This window comes from Papaver somniferum, chromosome 7 (genome assembly GCF_003573695.1).
Source record: "Papaver somniferum cultivar HN1 chromosome 7, ASM357369v1, whole genome shotgun sequence".
NCBI classification, from domain to species: domain Eukaryota; kingdom Viridiplantae; phylum Streptophyta; class Magnoliopsida; order Ranunculales; family Papaveraceae; genus Papaver; species Papaver somniferum.
Window position 1 is genome coordinate 57624222 of NC_039364.1, and position 21843 is coordinate 57646064.

General features: G+C 36.5%; 1 protein-coding gene across 1 annotated transcript; it reads left to right on the top strand.

The window, feature by feature from the left end:
- Positions 1-11502: 11502 nt before the first annotated feature.
- Positions 11503-14060, top strand: LOC113297381. Its single transcript, XM_026545827.1, has 2 exons — positions 11503-11993; positions 13572-14060. Exons 1-2 carry the CDS (start codon positions 11691-11693, stop codon positions 13842-13844), a joined length of 576 nt encoding a protein of 191 aa, XP_026401612.1. The 5' UTR covers positions 11503-11690; the 3' UTR covers positions 13845-14060.
- Positions 14061-21843: the final 7783 nt, after the last annotated feature.

Genomic DNA, 21843 nt, shown 5'->3' on the forward strand with positions numbered 1-21843 from the left:
GTGGGGTTCTGATTCTGAGAGAAGCATACTGCATTACTTTTTTATTCAAGAGAGAAGAATGACACCAATGAGAATTATTGAAATTTTCTTCCATTGCCAAATGAGGATAAACTGCTGTTATGCTGTGAAGGAGCTTCCAGAGGTATCCCAGGAAATGCAGGTTATGGTTTTATATCCAGAAATCATCTAGGTGTGTTTGTTTTTGCAGAATCTGGGGGAATGGGAGTTAATACCAATTATGTTGCAGAATTTATGGCTAACATCAGAGCTCTGGAACGGGCTATTGAAAACCAACACTTCAAACTAATTCTACAATCTGATTCCAAAACTTGTATTACTTCCTTGATGCAGCAAAAGATACCTTGGTTTCTCTTGGATAGATGACAGAGAATTCTTGCAGGTTTCCCCTCAATTTCCTACAAACATGTTTACAGAGAGATCAACTTTTCAGCTGATCACTTTGCTAAAAAAGGTGTACATCTTCAGAAGGGTCAGAGCCTAACTTTCACTGAAAAACCCAGCAGCTTGCCTTGCCTTGAATTCCCTGATCAACCATACTATAGATTTGTTTAGCTTTTCTGTTTTAGTTTTGTGTTTAGTTACTATTCTTTCAGTTTCCTTTTTATTTCTCCTGGATTTTGCTGAGCTTGTAATTCTCAACTTTTTTTTCCAATAAAGTTTTGGTTTCTGTAAAAAAACAAAAACAACATACCTAGTAACTTCCTGCTTAATTTTAGTGAAGCGCTGAATCAACTCTGAAACATCACGATTGTAGAGGTTCATTGTTTGTTCTTGAAATTTCCCAAAAATCCTTTGCCACAATTTTTGGGGATGAAATGCATCCTCAGTAAAATAAATATTGTTAGAGCATTGCTCGGTCGAAGTCGCATGCGTTGCTATCTCAAGCATGTTTGTCAATGTTAGTGATCAAAACTATAAGTCTTGATTTCTAGTCTACTATAGCTAGGTCTCGGACTAGGATAAAAAGTGTAGTTGAGCTCAAGAAATCCATGGCAATCATCATACAAGACGAAGGACTACTCAAGGAACCGGTGGATATTCATCGACTAAAAGGTATTGGAGACTTGAACTTATGTATCACTCAAAAGTCTATTTATCTCCTATCTTGAGACAAAAGTCGTTTTGCTATATAGACTTAGATTATACACATTTGCTATTTCGAGCCGAGTTTATCTCGCTTATCTATTTCTCGAAATATGTGTTGGTAAGCTTTTGCTTTAACCAAGTTCATCTTTACCTAGTGACGAAAGTCATGAAAGTTTCAATCACTTTGGAAATTGCTTACTTTGACGAAAAATAGTTTGTGAATAACAACTATAGAATATCAACGTCCTCTAAGAATGTTCCAATGATTGAAATGAGAGTTTAGATTATATAACCATTGGAGGATATAAGCATTGTTGTGGAAACACATATATGTATAAGTCTTTATTCCTTGAACCGAAATTTACGAACTTTGTTGATCAAGAGAACCGGCATGGTGGCGTGAGCCAAGTCCGCGAACTGGCGGAAGTTCTTGTCCCGAGAATTTCTGCTGGAGTTTGTGAACTCAGTCCGGGAACTTAAGTCTGCGAACCCAGTCCGCGAACTTGAGTAGGTTATATCTAAAAACGATGTTTGTGAACTTATTCTTATATAAACTACGGAATGCAAATGCAAACCGTGGCTATATAGTTCATGAACCTATTCGAGTGAATCAAATCGTTTTTGCTTCGATTGTGTCTTGTGTAGTTACATAAGATTTCCTTGCAATTGAACAACTCTCTAACTAGTTCATTTGAGTCACTTGAACTAGTTATTTTTTTTTTCTTAATCATTAATTTTATTACTAAAAATTTCAATTTACATAAACAGAAAGCCCAATTTTGGGTAATAAACAAAAATAAAGTTGAGCCCATTACATAAGCCCAACTACTCAATAGCTAAGAACAGTTTAGCATGTAACTAAAATACAGCTTTTTAAAACCTGAAATACAAACCATCTTCAGTTTCCAAGTTTCTTAAAAACTGAGGTTTATCCTCATAGTAAATCACCTCTCCCCTACTGAGTAATACCCCTTTCTTTGTCATTGAGTCCGCAGAGAAATTCACCTCTCTATAAGAATGCCTGAATGATATTTTAGGAATGTTCATCTTAATCTTGATCCATCTGTTTAGCACGATCCAAGGAATCTTGTTGCTCATGAATGCTAGTATAACAGCTTTTGAATCCAAGCTAAAACACACTTCTTCCCATTGTTTTGTGATAGCCCACTCACCTGCAACAATCAATGCCATGACTTCTGCCAAATAATTTGTTGCAATCCCTAATTCACCTGAAGCAGCTACCATGTAATCTCCATCATGGTTTCTTGCAATAAATCTAATACCAGCTAGACCTGGATTCCCTTTGGATGCACCATCACAACAGATTAAAATTTGATGTTGAGCAGAGTATTTAAAGAAAACTTGTTTAGCACTGGTCACATGAACTGGAATGCCTGATATTTCAAAGAATAGCGATATATGAAGATCATACATTGTACCCCATCTTCTGCCTTTCATTCTAAATTTGCCTTCTTTTGCTATTCCTGCAATTCTTCTTTTAATCATGTCCACTGATGGAGTTGCATCTTCATGAAGAACAGAGTTTCTTGTGAACGAAAACTCAACCTTGACATTGAAAGCACAAATATACCATACCTCTTTGACTGCAGGGCTTTTCTGTTTAGCAAAAGATAAGATTTCTTCAAAATTTATGGGAACTGGACAATAGAATAATATGGTTGATATGAAAGTGATCATATGGCTTACCATTTGGTTGACTATTGTTGAACCAACAAATGTATAAGTTTGGGTACGGTTACACAAGCTTAGAAACGTGCATTTCATTTGTGTGTAACAAGCTAGTTTTTGATCTAACGGTTGAAAGATATTAGCTTGAATCTAAATCAGGTTTTCATCTAATGGTGAATATTGAATGCTTTATTACCAAGCTAACTTTGATTGCAAACCCTGATTTGAAAGACTATATAACGGAGAACTCTAGCAACTGGGAAACCTAATCCCCACACCTTGTGTGTGATAATAGTTGTGCTAAGCTAGAGTCGATTCTCCTTTAACCTTTGGTTTCTTCTTCTAAACCAGGTTAACGACTTAAAGACTTCATTGGGATTGTGAAGCCAGACCGACACTACTTTCTCGTAGTTGTGTGATCTGATCTTGTTGTTTCTATCGTACGAGTAAAATTGTAATAATTGGCTTGAGATTGATATCTCTGATAGGCAAGATATAAAAGAAATTACAAACACTTCGTCTCATCGTTTGTGATTCCACAATATATTTTTTTCGCTGCGTCGATTAGGATTATTGTGAGGTGATTGATAATACTAGGTTGTTCTTCGGGAATATAAGTCCGGTTTATCAATTGGTCCATGTTCACCTTGATTTATCAAAAGACGGAACAAAAATCGTAGGTATATTCGTGGGAGACAGATTTATCTATTACCATAGACTTTTCCGTGTGATACAAATTTGTTTATTAAAGTCTTCGACTTTGGGTCGTAGCAACTCTTGGTTGTGGGTGAGATCAGCTAAGGGAATCAAGTACGTAGTATGCTGCTGGGATCAGAGACGTAGGAGCATAACTGTACCTTGGATCAGTGGGAGATTGATTGGGGTTCAACTAGACCGAAGTTAATTTGGAGTAGGCGTCTATGCATAGTCATTCCAGGTCCACGCATGTTGAAGATAGTGGTAAAAAAATTGATAGAACCTAAAATCGATGAAATACCAGATAGATGAAGACTAGAAATTGCTGAATCAACTACTTAATACAATGTGTGTTCAAGCTGGACTAGGTCCCGGGGTTTTTCTGCATTTGCGGTTTCCTCGTTAACAAAATTCTGGTGTCTGTGTTATTTATTTTCTGCATTATATTTTGTTATATAATTGAAATATCACAGGTTATGCGTTGATCAATCAACTAGAATATCCGACCTTTTGGTTGTTGATTTAAATTGATTGATACTTGGATATTGGTCTTTGGTACCATCCAAGTTATATCTCTAGTATTTGATAAAGACTCGCAGATTTCTATTTGCTTGAGTATATATCAAATCGAGAGATTGAGATATAAACTCTTTGATATACTTTTTATATAGATTGAGTCTGACTGTCTAGTTGATTCTCTAGAAAGTATATTAGAGTTTGTCCATACAGATTGCTAAGCGAAATATTGGGTGTAGTTATTGTACCCCCGCTTTTTCAGTTGGTATCAGAGCAGGCAAACACGTTTAAGACCTCATAAGTCTGTGTTTGTAGCGATCTGATTATGGACGAGTCTATCTCTAATAACGTACTTGTTCATAAATAACCAGATGATTTTCGAATCTTGGATTCACCGGAGAGGACTGTCACATCTTGGTCAGTATCTAAACATTCTCTTAATGTAAAACCTTATGAAGTCTGGGAAACACGCGTAGAAGAACAGTTGGATGAACTTTCTGATGAAGGTGATTCAGATATTGATAGAGATGTTGATGAGGAAGTCTCTGAGTATGTGAAGGTTTTGAATTCGTCAGAAAAGAAGAAGATGACAACTTCTCATGTCACTCCTCTTATGACTCCTCTCTGTCGAGAAAACAAGAAATTGAGAAGATGTTACGCAGGTGTTTATTTTTCGAATCGTTCTAACGAATCGATCCTCAAGGATTCTGAGGAAAACCTACGTTTGAAGTCAATTGAATGTGATAATCTTTATCAAAAGTACTTTTTGTTGGAAGAGAAACTTGCAGAATCTGAAGCAAGGTTTAAATCTCAACAAATTAGTTTTGATGACAGAGAAAGTGCTTGTCTCGCTCGAGAAAAACGCCTTGAGGCTGATTTAGCTGCTGCTCTTGATAAAATCAAGATGTTGGAAGATGACTTGAAAAAGTTCAATACTAGTCCAAGCAAATTAACCACTATGCTAGGAGCAAGTAAAAATCATCGTGATACACGAGGATTGGGCTATAAGGGAATAGATGCTCCAAGTATTAGCAAAGAGGTAAAATTTGTCAAGGCTAGTGATTCTTCTCAACAAAAGGTTTCTACTGATGGCAAAAGTGAAATACCTTCACCGGAAGTTAAGGTTCGAAAGAGCAAAGTATATCAACCTCCAAAGTCAACACATATGGATCTAGGTAAGAACATTCCTTATGTTTGCCACTATTGCGGAAATAAAGGTCACCTGGAAAGGAGATGTCGTTTCCGTATAAGGAATGAGAAAATTTATGATGTTCTTGTTTGGGCATCACAAGACGTTGTGAAACCAAGATCATACGTTAAGACTAATCCTCTTAACGTTACAGGTTGTAACTATCCAACCTTTAGGAAAAGGAATCGGTGTTGTGATACGCCTAGATTGGCCTATAAACGTCATACAAATCCTTTTCACAATCGTAATGGTTATCAAAAGGATAACTTCGTAAAGACGAAGACAAGATGTGATGCTCCCAGTTGGAGAAAGACTAACTTGCAAAAGAATAGTCAATCCAATTCTCTTCCGGAAAATCTTGAAGAGAGTAATGGGAAGAAGGTTTCGGTTGTTCCTAAATGCACTCAGAAGTGGGTACCAAAGAAAGCCAATGATGCTTTGAGTGTGAAAATGAATGATCTCCCAGAAAGTTCCATGACTATGGAGAAAGCAGTATCCATGATGTTGGAACTTAAAGAGTTCTTTGGGAAGATGGATTTGGATGTGAAAGGTTCCAAAAGTGATCCCTTTCATGATAATCCAAAAGTCACTTGTGGTGAGAAAGACATTGTTCACCTCAACACAACTTTAGTGTGTTGTAAGTGTATCCTCACCAAGGAATGACCTGTTATGTATACGGTGAGGGAAGCACGAAAATTGGGCCGCACAAATTATGTTTGGTAAGGCTGTAGAATTCCACTGGATTCATCTAAAAAGGTATGTCTACAAACTTAAGCAAGATTTGTGCTTTTATTTTCTTAGAGAACTTATAATGATTCACATATCTTTCTTATCGTTCTTTTCTACCTAACTTGATCTGTGTTTAAGGTTCTTAAATGTTTAGGTTTGAAAATAATAGTTCAGGATGTTTGGACTTCATGGTAAACATACCAAGTATGCATACCATCATTTAAAATCAAAATCCAGGGGTTTAAGTTCGCATACCCAGTTTGCAAACTGCTCCAAGTCATGAAAATTCGTTTGCAAACCCGTATGCGTACTTGCCTGTAGACGTCGATTTTCGGTAAACTTGTTTTGGCCGTAAATTCTTCGTCTGAACTCGGAATGACCTCATTCTTTTTGAATTCTCTTCCTTTATGAATTCTCTTCAAATTGGAGATGAGAATTACTGAATTTGGATGAGTTAAGATTGGTATTTGTCCCGTCTCTTATTTTTGAGTGTTTTTGCTCCGTTTCGTCGCACTTGTTCCACTTCTCTTGGACTTGGGCACTTGGATTCATGGAGTACTACTCTTATAAGCTCATTTGTAGATTTTAAAAGAATGTTTTTGGTGAATCACAAAGAAGGAAGTTCAAGAATGGGCAGTAGTACGCATTACTATGTGATTCTTGAATGTTCACAATCATTTTATGTGAACTATAGTGCATGGTCGTTAATGATTTTGTATGTTCTTCGTTGTTATTAAAATATTTTTATACGCCTTTGGTAGCTATTCTTGGTGTAAATCCGGGCGAAAAAGATTGATTTTACCCTCTAAGGACAAATCATCTTATATGTACATTACGAGTTTGTGTTGTTTCCTAGGAAACTTCTTATGAGAATTTATTCTTGTTTTTGAGAAGGATTACTAGAGTTTGGAATAGCCATTATTGTGATTTCACATAGCTATGTCCAACGTTTTCATCTTCATGTTTTTAGATTTATTGGTTTAAATTCTAAATGTGTTTGGAAGATGATTTTTGCAGTATTAATCTTTATGGTTTTATATATTGCAATATTGTTATGGGATATGTGTGTTTGCGTCCGTGAACTATGATTGTCCCATACCTTGTCAAAAGTAAAGTCTTTCATATGTCGATATGCATGTATTGATAAAAGAATGGATAGGATTTTGACAAATACAAAAGTTAAGCCTATTATGTCAATTTTTGATGGAAGATAGGTTAAAATCTTTTGTTTGCAAGGATTATGTCTATTGAATGTCGTTATGCGAATAGTGATGGAAGATAGAATGAATCCTTGTGTATTCCGCAGTATTGATCTTCCATGATCCATATTTTATGTATTACTGTGAGGCTCCGTAAAGTGTCTTATGTTGAGCATTGAACGACCAAGTTGATTATTTTTATGATTAGCTTTGTTGTTGTTCCGTGAGGTACTTTATGTCGCGCATGACCAATTAAATTGATTAATTTTGTGATTAGTTTGATTGTGTATTTCGATTATATTAATTATGGGTTCTCTTGTGATTAATCTAATTGTATTTTTTTTTTAGTCTCCATAAGTTCACTTATGTTTGAGCATTTTTCGATTAAATTAATCATGGGTCCTCTTGTGGTTAGTTTAATTGAATTTTTTGGATTCAAATTCACACTTGTATGTTATTTGTTATGTCCAGTAAAATCCTTCTTTTCTTTCGAAATTAAGGTCGCTCTTGTTGTTCTTTCGAGAATGACATTTTATGGGGGAGAGTTCTTAATTGAACTTGTGCTTAATTACTAAATCTTTGTGGGGAGTGCGGCTGTGGAATATTATAGGGGTTTTCTTGTATCTTTACAAACTCCTTGATGAATGCATTTAGCTCCGGCTTTATGATTGCATCTAAATAAGATGATATATTTTTGCTTTACTTTGGTCAAGAAATGTCTCTTTCGGAAATTTCATTAGGATCCCGTTCTTGTACCTTTGCCAATTTTATTGACAAAAAGGGAGAGAATTAATATGTAGTTCACACTACAAATACATATGATTTTTGGATCATTATGTAAGGGGGAGTGGTTTCCATGTGATATGGAGTATTGACTAAGGGGGAGTGATACATATCACCATATTATTGTTGTTGAAGTTGTGATACAATTGAACTTTGACGCTATGTAATGATACTATGACACTGTATAACAATGATTGAGAACTCTTGTTTTCTCGTTATTATAGCTATGGATTTTCAACAACGATGATGCTGAACTTACAACCTTTGGGATCATTGGAGTACTTGGAAGTGACGAAGATTTCAAGTAATGTTGAAGATAAGGCGTATGGAATAGGAGTTACAAAAGTTAGTTTATTTATTTTTTGTATTCCATATGTATTGATAGTTTTGTCACTAAAATTGACAAAGGGGGATATTGTTAGAGCATTCCTCGGTCGAACTCGCATTCGTTGCTATCTCAAGCATGTTTGTCAATGTTAGTGATCAAAACTATAAGTCTTGATTTCTAGTCTACTATAACTAAGGTCTCAGACTAGGATATAAAGTGTAGTTGAGCTCAAGAACTCCATGGCAATCATCATACAAGACGAAGGACTACCCAAGGAACCGGTGGATCTTCATCGACTAAAAGGTATGTGGAGACTTGAACTTATGTATCACTCAAAAGTATATTTATCTCCTATCTTGAGACAAAAGTCGTTTTGCTATATAGACTTAGATTGTACACATTTGCTATTTCGAGTCGAGTTTATCTCGCTTATCTATTTCTCGAAATATGTGTTGGTAAGCTTTCGCTTTAACCAAGTTCATCTTTACCTAGTGACGAAAGTCATGACAAGTTTCAATCACTTTGGAAATTGCTTACTCTGACGAAAAATAGTTTGTGAATAACAACTATAGAATATCAACGTCCTCTAAGAATGTTCCAATGATTGAAATGAGAGTTTAGATTATATAACCATTGGAGGATATAAGCATTGTTGTGGAAACACATATATGTATAAGTCCTTATTCCTTGAACCGAAATTTGTGAACTTTGTTGATCAAGAGAACCGGCATGGTGGCGTGATCCAAGTCCGCGAACTGGCGGAAGTTCTTGTCCCGAGAATTTCTGCTGGAGTTTGTGAACTCAGTCCGGGAACTTAAGTCTGCGAACCCAGTCCGCGAACTTGAGTAGGTTATATCTAAAAACGATGTTTGTGAACTTATTCTTATATAAACTACGGAATGCAAATGCAAACCGTGGCTATATAGTTCATGAACCTATTCGAGTGAATCAAATCGTTTTTGCTTCGATTGTGTCTTGTGTAGTTACATAAGATTTCCTTGCAATTGAAAAACTCTCTAACTAGTTCATTTGAGTCACTTGAACTAGTTGTGGTGAAGAAGAATATGGTTGATATGAAAGTGATCATATGGATAACCATTTGGTTGACTATTGTTGAACCAACAAATGTACAAGTTTGGGTACGGTTACACAAGCCTAGAAACGTGCATTTCATTTGTGTGTAACAAGCTAGTTTTCGATCTAATGGTTGAAAGATATTAGCTTGAATCCATATCAGGTTTTTATCTAACGGTGAATATTGAATGCGTTGTTACCGAGCTAACATTGATTGCAAACCCTGATTTGAAAGACTATATAAGGGAGAACTCTAGCAACTGGGAAACCTAATCCCCACACCTTGTGTGTGATACTAGTTGTGCTAAGCTAGAGTCGATTCTCCTTTAACCTTTGGTTTCTTCTTCTAAACCAGGTTAACGACTTAAAAACTTCATTGGGATTGTGAAGCCAGACCGATACTACTTTCTCGTAGTTGTGTGATCTGATCTTGTTGTTTCTATCGTAGGAGTACGATTGTAATAATTGGCTTGAGATTGATATGTCTGATAGGCAAGATATAAAAGAAATCACAAACACTTCATCTCATCGTTTGTGATTCCACAATATATGTTTTTCGCTGCGTCGATTAGGATTATTGTGAGGTGATTGATAATACTAGGTTGTTCTTCGGGAATATAAGTCCGGTTTATCAATTGGTTCATGTTCACCTTGATTTATCAAAAGACGGAACAAAACTCGTAGGTATATTCGTGGGAGACAGATTTATCTATTACCATAGACTTTTCTGTGTGATACAAATTTGTTTATTAAAGTCTTCGACTTTGGGTCGTAGCAACTCTTAGTTGTGGGTGAGATCAGCTAAGGGAATCAAGTACGTAGTATGCTGCTGGGATCAGAGACGTAAGAGCATAACATTACCTTGGATCGGTGTGAAATTGATTGGGGTTCAACTACAGTCCAGACCGAAGTTAATTTGGAGTAGGCTAGTGTATGTAGCGGCTTAATACAGTGTGTGTTCAAACTGGACTAGGTCTTGTGGTTTTTCTGCATTTGCGGTTTCCTCGTTAACAAAATTCTGGTGTCTGTGTTATTTTTTTTCCGCATTGTATTTTGTTATATAATTGAAATATCACAGGTTGTGCGTTGATCAATCAATTAGAATATCCGACCTTTTGGTTGTTGATTTAAATTGATTGATACTTGGATATTGGTCTTTGGTACCATCCAAGTTATCTCTCTTGTATTTGATAAAGACTCGCATATTTCTATTTGCTTGAGTATATATCAAATCGAGAGATTGAGATATAAACTCTTTGATATACTTTTTATATAGATTGAGTCTGACCGTTTAGTTGATTCTCTAGAAAGTATATTGGAGTTTGTCCATACAGATTGCTAAGCGAAATATTGGATATGGTTGTTGTACCCCCGCTTTTTCAAATATAATTCCTGCAAATACATTCATCTTCCACAGTAGTGAATTTTGGTTTTCGCCTCATAAATTGCCGTCTCCTAATTTGACTTCTCCTAATTTCACTTTCCACATTGACACGATTAACAACTCTTTGATTTTCGGCAACACGTTGGTTTGCTACGAACTCAGCGAACTCAGCCATGTTCATATTATCAGCCATGCTCTATGAGGAATTGGAAGAGTAATGAAAAGAATTGGATATTGAGAAAATCTAGAGAGATTTAGAAATTCTGGTGTGAGTTAAAATGAGTTTGAAATTACGTATTTATAGAGGATAAAAATAATAGTCGTTGGATGAGGATCTAATAAGCGTTGATCAGACCAGCGAGCGACAGATTGACCAGCGCCGGCAATCAAATGACAAGCGAGCACTGAATTGAACAACGAGCTCTATCGCTCGCAGGAAAATCTGTCGTGTATGCCTATATGTTATTCCTGACATATAAGCATATCCATAATGAATACATATATGTCAAATATATGAATTTGACATGTGCATATGAATAGGCCTAATAGACTGTCCCTGATATTTACTAAAATCTCATATAACTTTTAAGAGCCAAAATCTCATATAAACTTGGCCCTCCTGGGTAAAAAAAAAAAGAAACAAACGAATTAGTTGCGTCGGTGGTGGTAGTTTAGCCACTTATGCGAGGCCGCGCGAACTAAAACATAACACGTGGTACACAAAGAATGGCTAAGTCTGGTAGTAATTAAAGACTTCGAAGTACAGTATCCTCTCTCATTTCCATTATTACTATTACTCGTCGCACTAAAAAAAACCCAGAAGAGAGAGAAATAAAAGAATATACAAACATCTTCTTCTTCCAATCTTCCCTTTAACCTATGAATCTCTCCTTCTCGTCTCCTCCCCCATTTATAAAATTCACTACTTCTTCAAAGACTTGAAACTATTTCTCATCCCCACTCTACTGATTTTCTTCTTAGATATTGGAAACCCTAATGAGATTTTTCAGAAGAATCGCGGGTATACTTGGGTTTGGAAAAGATGAACAACATCATTCAGATGAAGATGAAATTGCTGATAGTCACCAAAATTTAAATCAAAACCAACATCATCATCAAGAACAACATAATCATCATCATCATCAGAATCAACAAAATCGTGACAGTAATAATAATAGTAGTAAAGAAGAAACACGTAGAAGTTCAAAAGGGTTTGGAGTTAAAGTTCCTGTTGTTGTCGATCGAGTTAATCCTGGTCCTTTACTCGTTCCTACTCATCTCGGCGATGGCGGTGTTCAAGTATGCCCCCTTCCTCTATCTATTTATCTACTGAATTTTTAGGATCATTGCTTAATTTAATTCCTGCTCAATAAATTACGATCTGTAATGTTATTTAATTGCTTTAGTTTCATACTTCCGTTTAGCTTAATTTGATGGTATGATGGAAACTTTGTACTAGATGAATATCTGTTTGTGTTGTTAATGGTATTAGCTTATAGAGATTTAAAACTACTGGGTCGTCTGAATTAACATAGAGTGAAGTATCTCATAAGCCATGTGAATGAGTAAGAAGCAAAAGGCATCTAGGGTTTCTTTTCTTATAAGCGTTTAGAGGATTTTTTTCTTGATTATTTTGGGGAATATAGCTTGAATTTTACATCCTTCGATATGGTAGTAATGCTACTGAAGTTTATAGGTTTCTTTGGATTATGTTTTTTTGGATGTGGTTGAGACAATTTATGTTATATAACAAGTCATAAATTCGATGGCCAAGATGATGGTTCGATATTTAGATGGTATGTAAAGTGATATATGGGTATATAGATTCATTTAAATAATTCAGTTGATGTATATGTTTAAGCTGACTTACATCTGTGTCATCATGTTCTCGACATTGATAGAAACTTTAGTCGAATTTCTAGTTTGGTAAGATTGTATATCTTGGGTATGTTGTGGTGTAAAACAACATGTAGATATCATGATTGGGATGCTGGTTTGGTTCGAGTGTTTCGATGGCTGGGGAAAATGCACATGTTGGGATGAAAGTAAAACTCGTTTAGTTGATAATATTTGTGAGTAGGAGTTTGATGTACGCATTCGAGTTTGCATCTCTTAGTAAATGTGCATGTGTTTCCTGATTCGCAAAAGATATTCTCCGTACTCATGTGGCTGACAATGCTATAGAATTTTTTACTTATAAATTAAAAAAACAAGTAACTCCTACATATAGATGAGAATGTTATTGAACACTCACGGAGAGTAAACTCCTACTTAATAGTTCTGATGCATCCTTTTGGCATGATGTCTTGTCTGGTAAACCGAAAAAGATCACAACACCGAGTATATCAAGTGAGTAACTTTTTTCCCATATAAATGATGAGAGTTGTGATGCATATGCATTGGATCTTACAGCCGTGTCTTCTGATTGGAAAGATAATAAATGCAGCTGAAGAAAGATGGGGATCAGTCATAGTTTCTCACGAGTTAGTTTCTTTAACAAGTGAAAAAGTGACAGCTTTCAGATCTTTGTATCATTTTTGTGGCAAGTGTTGTTTCAAATTCTGCAATTTTCTCAAGATATAACCATTTTTTAAATGTGGGCAGGCAACCTGCTTATCACTATCCGTCACTCAAAGCCAAGTGAAAAAGTGACAGCTTTTTGATCCTTGTTATCATTTTCGCGGCATGTTTTATCGCAAATTCTGCAATTTTCTTTAGACACAACCATTTTTATAAATGTGGACATGCGACCTACTTTATCACTACCATCAGTCAAAGCCAATAAACAATTTGATCGCCACTTGCATATACTTCTTAGTGTCCTCTATCATTTGCTTAATCTTCTTATAAGAAACGATGTTTCCTCTTTGGGCACAGGGTTTGAAATGGTATGCTAAGCGCCTTCGGATAGACGAAGATGGTGATGTTGCAGATGAGTTCCTTGACGAGGTCGTGCAACCAGTAGAAGTATCATCTGCAGCCGATGATAGGAGACAAGTAGCATCTGCAGCTGATGATAGGAAACAACTGCTGAAGAAGTTTGAGTTGAAGTACAGCACAAAGCCAGCTAAAGTGAGAAAGCAGGTGATTACGATTGACGGAAAAATCCATCAAAGTGTGGAATACCAAGGAAAATTACAGTGGGTGTAGAGTCATCGCAGTTCACGGTTCGAAAGTCAGCTCTCGCTGTATGGATGATGCCTGTGCGAGTACAGATTGTTTTTCAGTCCCCATTTATGGTAATATTAGTAACTATATTGTCAGTTAATATTTACAGAATTGTCTGATAATTGTTTATTAATATGAAATATTTCCAGTAGATTTATTTATTTTGATCGAAATATAATGATTAACATTCCAAGTTAAGATTAACATTCCAACAGATCCCTTTTTATGCAAATATTTTGAAGGACCTAGTGCACTATAAAACGCAGCTTGAATGTGCACAAGGAACCTCCCTTTAAAGGCAAGTTTTATTCTCCGCATTTTGCCCCACCCCAGATCCTGGACCTTGTAATTGCCGATAGTATCCAGGGGTCACTAACCCTTTATCTGACAGCTGTTGTGTGTCCTGGTGATCATAAGATGGGGCAAGCTTTCCTTGATTTGGGTGCTACAGAGCAACTGCAGTGGTGCGAGTATAACCAAAGATCAAAGAGGGAAAAAAAGATCAAATTTTGGGTTTAGTATGGTGTGTGATGCTACGGTGGAAAGACTAAATTTAGTCAGACGTACATTATACGTTCGTCTGGTGTGGGACGTAGACTATACCAACGCCTGATTGGGACGTGCACTAAAAAAAAATAAAAAAAAATGAAAGAAGTGGGGCGGAGGTATAAAGCCCGCCCCACTAAATTGATTTTGAAAACAAAGAATGGGGCGGGGTATAATGCCGCCCCATACAAAATAATTAAAAAAAAAAATGGGGCGTAGACTTTACGTACGCCCCATGTGGAGCGTAAACTATACCAACGCCTGGTGTGGGGCGTAGACTATACCAACGCCTGATGTGGGACGTGCACTATATGTCCGCCTGGTGGTGGGGCGTGAAGTATATCAACGCTCGACTATATCTGGGTTTAGTCTTGGTCCCAGACCAAATATACTCTGGGTTTTAGTCGTTGATCAAAATTTGATCGATAGTACGTTCCACTGCGTCTGTTCAAAAGACCAAATATTTGGGTTTACTCTCCCACTGTGGACGCTCTAAAAGAGCTTCTAATGTACTTACAACTGTCAGATATAAAGGATTGAAAACCAAATGATATCGGACTTGAAAACCAAATGTTATCGGACTTGAAGTTAATATTTTGATGATACGTTCCTCTTACAAGGCTAAATTAAGAAATTAAGATTTGTAGATGACGAGGTTTAACCATTACTTGGATGGCGGCTCAGGATCAACCTCATGAAAACCTTATATTCCCTGGGGAGGTTCTACCTTGTGGAAACGCTCTTTGATGGAACTTTAGCTTTAGCTGGTCGTGACCAAGACATCACCGGTTTCGCTTGGTGGGCCGGAAGTACCCGACTTATAAATTTGTCTGGTAAACTACTTGGGCTCACGTAGCTCAGGCCAGACTAATTGTTTTATGGGCTGGAGGAATAAACTTATTTGAAGTGGCCCATTTCGTACCAGAAAAACCCATGAATGAACAAGGATTGATTTTACTTCCCCATCTTGTAGGGGTGTGTAACAGACATACGAATGCGGATTGGAGGTCACTCCCCTCCAATCCATCGAACTTATGTATTTGGAAAATCTATCTGTGTCTGGCCCAATCACCCGCGGATTTAACATCTGCGGATCAGCTTGTGATACGGGCCGATGTGGATTAACGGCAGATTTAGTCAATGATTTTCAATAGTGGGAAAGGAAGAAAATGGCTGCAGCGGTGATCAATGAAGCAAATTTGAACTGTTCGTTAGTTTGTTTTTTGGTTTCAATCTTACTATTTCTCTGTCGAGTATATCTTTAGTTATATGTGAATATGTTTTCATGGTAACACGCATCGTTTTGTTTTCTTCTTTTCATACACAAAACTAAGCCAACAAAATACTTGTCTGCAGCGTTAACTAGTGGTGTCTTATTAGTTTGTTCCAAGCTTGAATGTGAGATTCTTCTCTGAATGGTGGCACCCACATCTGCCTTTCAAAAGAAAAATTGTTCAAGGCGTTCAAGGTTCATGATCAGCCATCAGCTCCAGCAAGTTTGTGATCAGACCGAAACAGGGTACTCAGTATACCAAGTCCAGGGTCGGTGATGCAGAATTGAAGGATGATGTATATGTGAACAAGAGAAGGTAATCTTACATTCATGTATACTTCAAATAGATCTCAATACTAACATGGGGAGGAAATGAACACTGCCTTTTATTTTGCAGAATATGCTGTGTTTTGTTCTTCCATTTTCTGCTTTAAAACACACTTGGAACAACTTTTTGTTTTTCAGTAAGTAAGATAACTAAATTGCTTGAAGAAATGACAAAGTGTTTAAGTTTTGGTTGAGACATTCGTGTGTTCGCAGGTAGATAAGAAGATAAGAAGTTTACTTCCCTACGGTGCGGGTGAATTCGCGGATTTCAAAATCCAACCACAACCAAACCGCTAAAAGTGCGGATTTGGAAAATCCAAACGTATCCGATCCATATATCTTGCGCATTGGATTTCACCCGCATTTTTGCGGACGGATACGAATGAAATCCGCGGTTTCAAACTTTTTGCTCACCGCTTGCTACTATAGGTTGGGGGTAGGTTCTGGTGGGGAAGTTATAGACACCTTTCCATACTTTGTATCTGGAGTACTTCACTTAATTTCCTCAGCAGTATTGGACTTTGGCGGTATTTATCATTCACTTCCCGGACCCGAGACTCTTGAAGAATCATTTCCGTTCTTCGTTATGTATGGAAAGATAGAAATAAAATGACCACAATTTTGGGTATTCACTTAATCCTATTAGGTACAAGTGCTTTTCTTCTAGTACTCAAGGCTCTTTATTTTAGCGGTGTATATGATACTTGGGCTCCTGGTGTGTGTGGGTGGTGGTAACCTGACCCTTAGCCCAAGTGTTATATTAAGTTATTTACCAAAATCTCCTTTTGGGGGAGAAGGATGGACTGTTAGTGTAGACGGCTTAGAAGATATAATTGGAGAGCATGTATGGTTAGGTTCCATTTGAATATTTGGTGGAATCTGGCATATCTTAACCAAACCCTTTGCATCGGCCCATCGCGCCCATGTATAGTCCGGGGAGGCTTACTTGTCTTATAATTTAGCGGCTTTATCTGTCTTTGGTTTCATCACTTGTTGTTTTGTCTGATTCAATAATACTACTTATCCTAGTGGATTTTACGGGCCCACTGGGCCAGAAGCTTCTCAAGCGCAAGCATTCACATTCTAGTTCGAGACCAACGTCTTGGGGCTAACGTGGGATCCGCTCAAGGACCTACCGGTTTAGGTAAATATCTAATGCGTTCCCCAACAACGGAGGTCATTTTTGGAGGATAAACTATGTGTTTTTGGGACCTCCGCGCTCCCTGGTTGAAACCTCTAAGGGGTCCAAATGGCTTGGACTTGAGCAGGCTGAAAAAAGACATCCAACCTTGGCAAGAACGGCCTTTTGCGGAATATATGAACCATGCTCCTTTAGGTTCCTTAAATTTATTGGGTGGTGTATCTACTGAAATCAATGCAGTCAATTATGTTTCTCCTCGAAATTGGTTATCTACCTCTCATTTTGTTCTAGGATTCTTCCTATTTGTGGGTCATTTATGGCATGCAGGAAGAGCTCGTGCCGCGGCAGCAGGATTTGAAAAAGTAATTGATCGTGAAATGGAACATGTTCTTTTCATGACCCCTCTTAACTAAAACAGGAGATCAAATGCCTGAAGTAGGAATCAATTTGATTCCATCATTTGGATTAGGTCATACTTAAAAAACGTTCCTTTTTACTTTCTTTTTTATGGCTCGGCTATCCCACCCAGTCGAGCCATTTCACCTTATGATACCAGGTTAAGCCAAAACAATAAAGAAATAAATATATTCAATGAGAAAAAGAAGAAAGAAGGATTCGAACCCTCGATAGTTTCGAATAAAGAACTATACCGGTTTTCAAGAACGGAGCTATCAACCACTCGGCCATCTCTCTGAAAGACAATCTTTATTTTATTTGTATTCCCCTGAATAGAACATGGTCATCTGAGTTGATACCATCACTATCTGTAGAAACATACCAAGCGTCAATCTATAATAGATCGATGATCCGGCATGCCCGTTTGTAAAGTAAATAAAAAAAATTCCTCGACCCCGTATCTGAATAAAGTTGTTAGAGCATAGCTCATTTGAACCCACCAAGCGTTGGTATGTCAAGATTGGTTGTCATATTTTAGTGAACCAAAACTAATATAAAGAGTCGCTTGATTATTTACCAGAGTCAACTTCGTATAGGTTAGCTTGAAAGTATTAGGATATGAGACATTACAAGTATTACGTGAAGACTTGAAGAATGTGAAGAAGTAAGGAGCTACAACGACGACATCATCCTTCCACTTCAGGTTAGTAATATTTGAGTTGAACTGCTTCATTCCCTAATGTTATCTTTCAAGTCGTGCATATTGAAAACATAACTGCGAAGCTGTGAATGATTATACTCTAGTTAGACATAGTATGAAGGAATTACAATATGAAGTATAACGTCTATCTTTTGAACTTCGTATATAAGACATCGACATAATCTATGAATGCTATTGTGATTATGTATGGGTATGGGTGAAGATTTCGTCCTAGGAAACAATGTTTTACATTCGTTTAAAGGAAGTAAATTCATAAACTTGTTTTGTGAATCAAAAGGGAAATCGCTAGGCTTATTGGTATTGTTATTCATTGCAATTGAATTACCAATACATGTGTTTAGTATAACCGCTCATAACTTGTTTATGTATCTTGGTAAAACTATTCACAAGGACTAACTTTTGTATTGTTATGACTTTTATTAGTGAAATCGATCTTAAGTAATCACCTAAGATGGTAAGATCGATATCTTGAATTTGGTATGACTAAATACTAGCCATTGGGTAACCGATCCTAGTAAGAGGTATGACCAATCACAAGAGAGAGTGTAATTGATCCTTGTAAGAGGTTTAACAAGTTTTAGTAAGTTGGTGTAACCGATCCTATAACTTGGTCAACCGATCACAAGTTTTACCATAAGAAGTGGTAACCGATCCTAGTACTTAGTTAGCCATTTTATGGTAACTAGTGTAACCGATCCTAGTACCCACTTGGAGGTAGAACCGAAACTTTATGTTGAGGTAGAACCGTGAAACCCATTAATGGTGATTTGATAGGATAATCAATCACATAGTTCTTGGAAGTCAGATGAACCAATTTTAAACTTGTTTAGAAGTGTGGAAAAACGGTTCCAAGATTGTAAATATGAAAAAAGATTTACAAAGTAAAGATGTCGACATACTTTGAGCATGTACAGTAACTCTTATATTTTATTGTTCAAAGATATTCCTTAATGGCTAAAGGAAAATCCTGGATCGAAATAAATTGAGAATCTTTTAATTAAAGTTTTTAGTTTTTATATGGTTTTAATTTCCAGCAATTAAAATGCATATCTTTAGAAAATAAAAATTAGTATTGTGCATTTACTAGTTGGAGATTTTCTACTGAGATTTCGGTCATTAATTGGATAGAGCATTTCCAGAAATTATGAAAACCGATTTTGGCTTTATTATTGCATATCTTTGAGAATATTTGGTTTTGGAAATTCCTTGGTGTCCAAACTTCCTTGTCTATAAATACTGAAGTTTGCATTTCGAGCAAACTAATCCTCAGAGCCAGCAGAACTACCTAATTGTGTTGTTACTGGTGGAGCCGCCTATTCAGAGAGGAAAGTACCCTAATTAGGCAAAATCTCTTACGGCCGCTCAGTTTAAAGACTTCTTTGGGATTGAGAAGCTCTATTAGTACCGTTGGTGGGAAACTAGATAATTTGTAGTTTATTATTAGTTTTCGATTGATTTGATTGACTAACGGTTATTGAACTTTGATTGCACCTAGTTTGTTTATGTTTGAGAATCTTCTCTTCTGATATAAGATTCACTCAAACTAGATCGAAGTTTCGACGGGGATTTTTAGACTGTTTGTAGATCTAAAGACGTCTTGTGATAATCCATTGTTAATAAACTCCGTTCTGTGTGTGATTGATCACAAGAGATTCAAGTTGATTGTGTGATGGTTGTTTATTAAAGATCTAAGAAGATCTGAAGACAAAGAAGATTTCTGATTTGGGTTCATAATCTTTGGCGTGCACAATACTTGTTTCGGCTGGAAAAGGATCCAACTATAATCGGTTTATCTTTGTGATGGATTTGATTGATTAGTTGAGTAGATCGGCATCAATACGTTTCTTTGTGATTCAAAGTATTGATTGCATAATCTTAACAATTACTTTGGTAGTTGTTCAAAAGATATATCTAAGGACCCGACAAAGGAGTTTATTGGGATAAACGGAAGAGCCTTTTGTCAAACTTCACTTGGTTGAAAAGAGTTGTTACCGAACAGATTTGTTGTTCTTTTACTTTTTAGAATACGAACCAAAGGAATTGTTCCAAGTGCGTGACTTATTGCAAGTTGGAGGCGCAGGGATACAGACGGAACTAGGTGAACTATAGGTTTAGTTACTTGGTCTCAACTATACGAAGTTGGTTTAGATTTTGTATAGTGGCTTCATCCTGAGAGTATTCAATTCTGGACAAGGTCCAGGGGTTTTTCTGCATTTGCGGTTTCCTTGTTAACAAAATCTTGTTGTGTCTTTTACTTTTCTATTTCCGCAATTATAATTGTCTTATTATAATTAGAAGTAAAATACACAAACGTTAGTTCCTATTTACTTGATAGCAATCCTATTGTGTTTGGTTAAGTCCGAACCTTTTATCAAGTAAGCATACTTCGTTGTTGTATTGTCTCGATCTTGTATCCATAGTCAATCACACAAGTTATCTTGTTGTCATATTGTCTCGATCTCGTATCCATAGACGATCATACGAAATGTGAACCGATTAGTTGTATTGTCTCGACTCAGTCCATAGACAATCACTTTCGGAGAAAGGACTTATAAATGGAAATTTTTAGATTGAGGTATATTTGGGTACCCTCATCTTTTCAATTGGTATCAGAGCAGGCAAACACGAAAAGATCTAACAATCCATGTTTGGTGCGAACCAACCTATAATAAATTGAACTTATGTTTGATTTAGTTAAAGTTATGCATGTAAGATCAGAATCTCGCAATGACAATGTTTCAGCGAAATTATCAATGACACAGCACAACAGCGTCGCAGAACAATTTCAGGAAGAATATAATAAATGACGTCATCTAAGATCACGAGAAAGATCTGATAGTCCTGCGAAAATTAGAGAGCTTGCGAAATTAATATTTGTAAGGTTGCGAGAATGTCGCAGATCATACCCGAAAATAAAGGACAGATTAGCTGTCATCCACTATGTATTTCCCTGTAAATAGTCGTTCAAGTTGTAAAGAAAGAGAGGGATATTTTTTGAGTAAGAAATAAGTAAATAGGAGAGAGAAAGTCTAGAGCAGAGATCATTCTTAATTTCTTTATCTTTTCTTATAAGAATATTCAAAGGTTGATCAATAAAATTAAGAGTGTAAATCTAAAAATGAGTTGATTAATAAGGAAATCATATGAGAGGTGTAGTGTATGATTTCCTACAACTACATAATGGCGCTAGAATCAGGGAGGTATTGAAGATTATTCTAGAAAAAGCTGAAAATTGATATTGAAATTTGTGAAAATTTAGAGTATTGATTAAGAATTTTCCATAATTTCTTGCAATATTGTTAACATTGAAGAAATGGCTAGAAGAAGAAATACATCCGAACAACCGACTACTGTTAGAAGAAGCAAGAGAATTGCTGGAAAAGAAAGAAGTGAAATGGGAGAATCTACTAGAATGAGAAGTAATAGAGAAAACAAAATTCAACCACCAATTCAACAAACACTAGTTCAAGGGAGGAATACAGATTATGATAGGGTGAGCATACACACTTGGCAATCAAATTCGGCAGAAGAAGTAGAAGAAGAGAAACAAAACAAAAATTATAGACAGGAAGAGAGA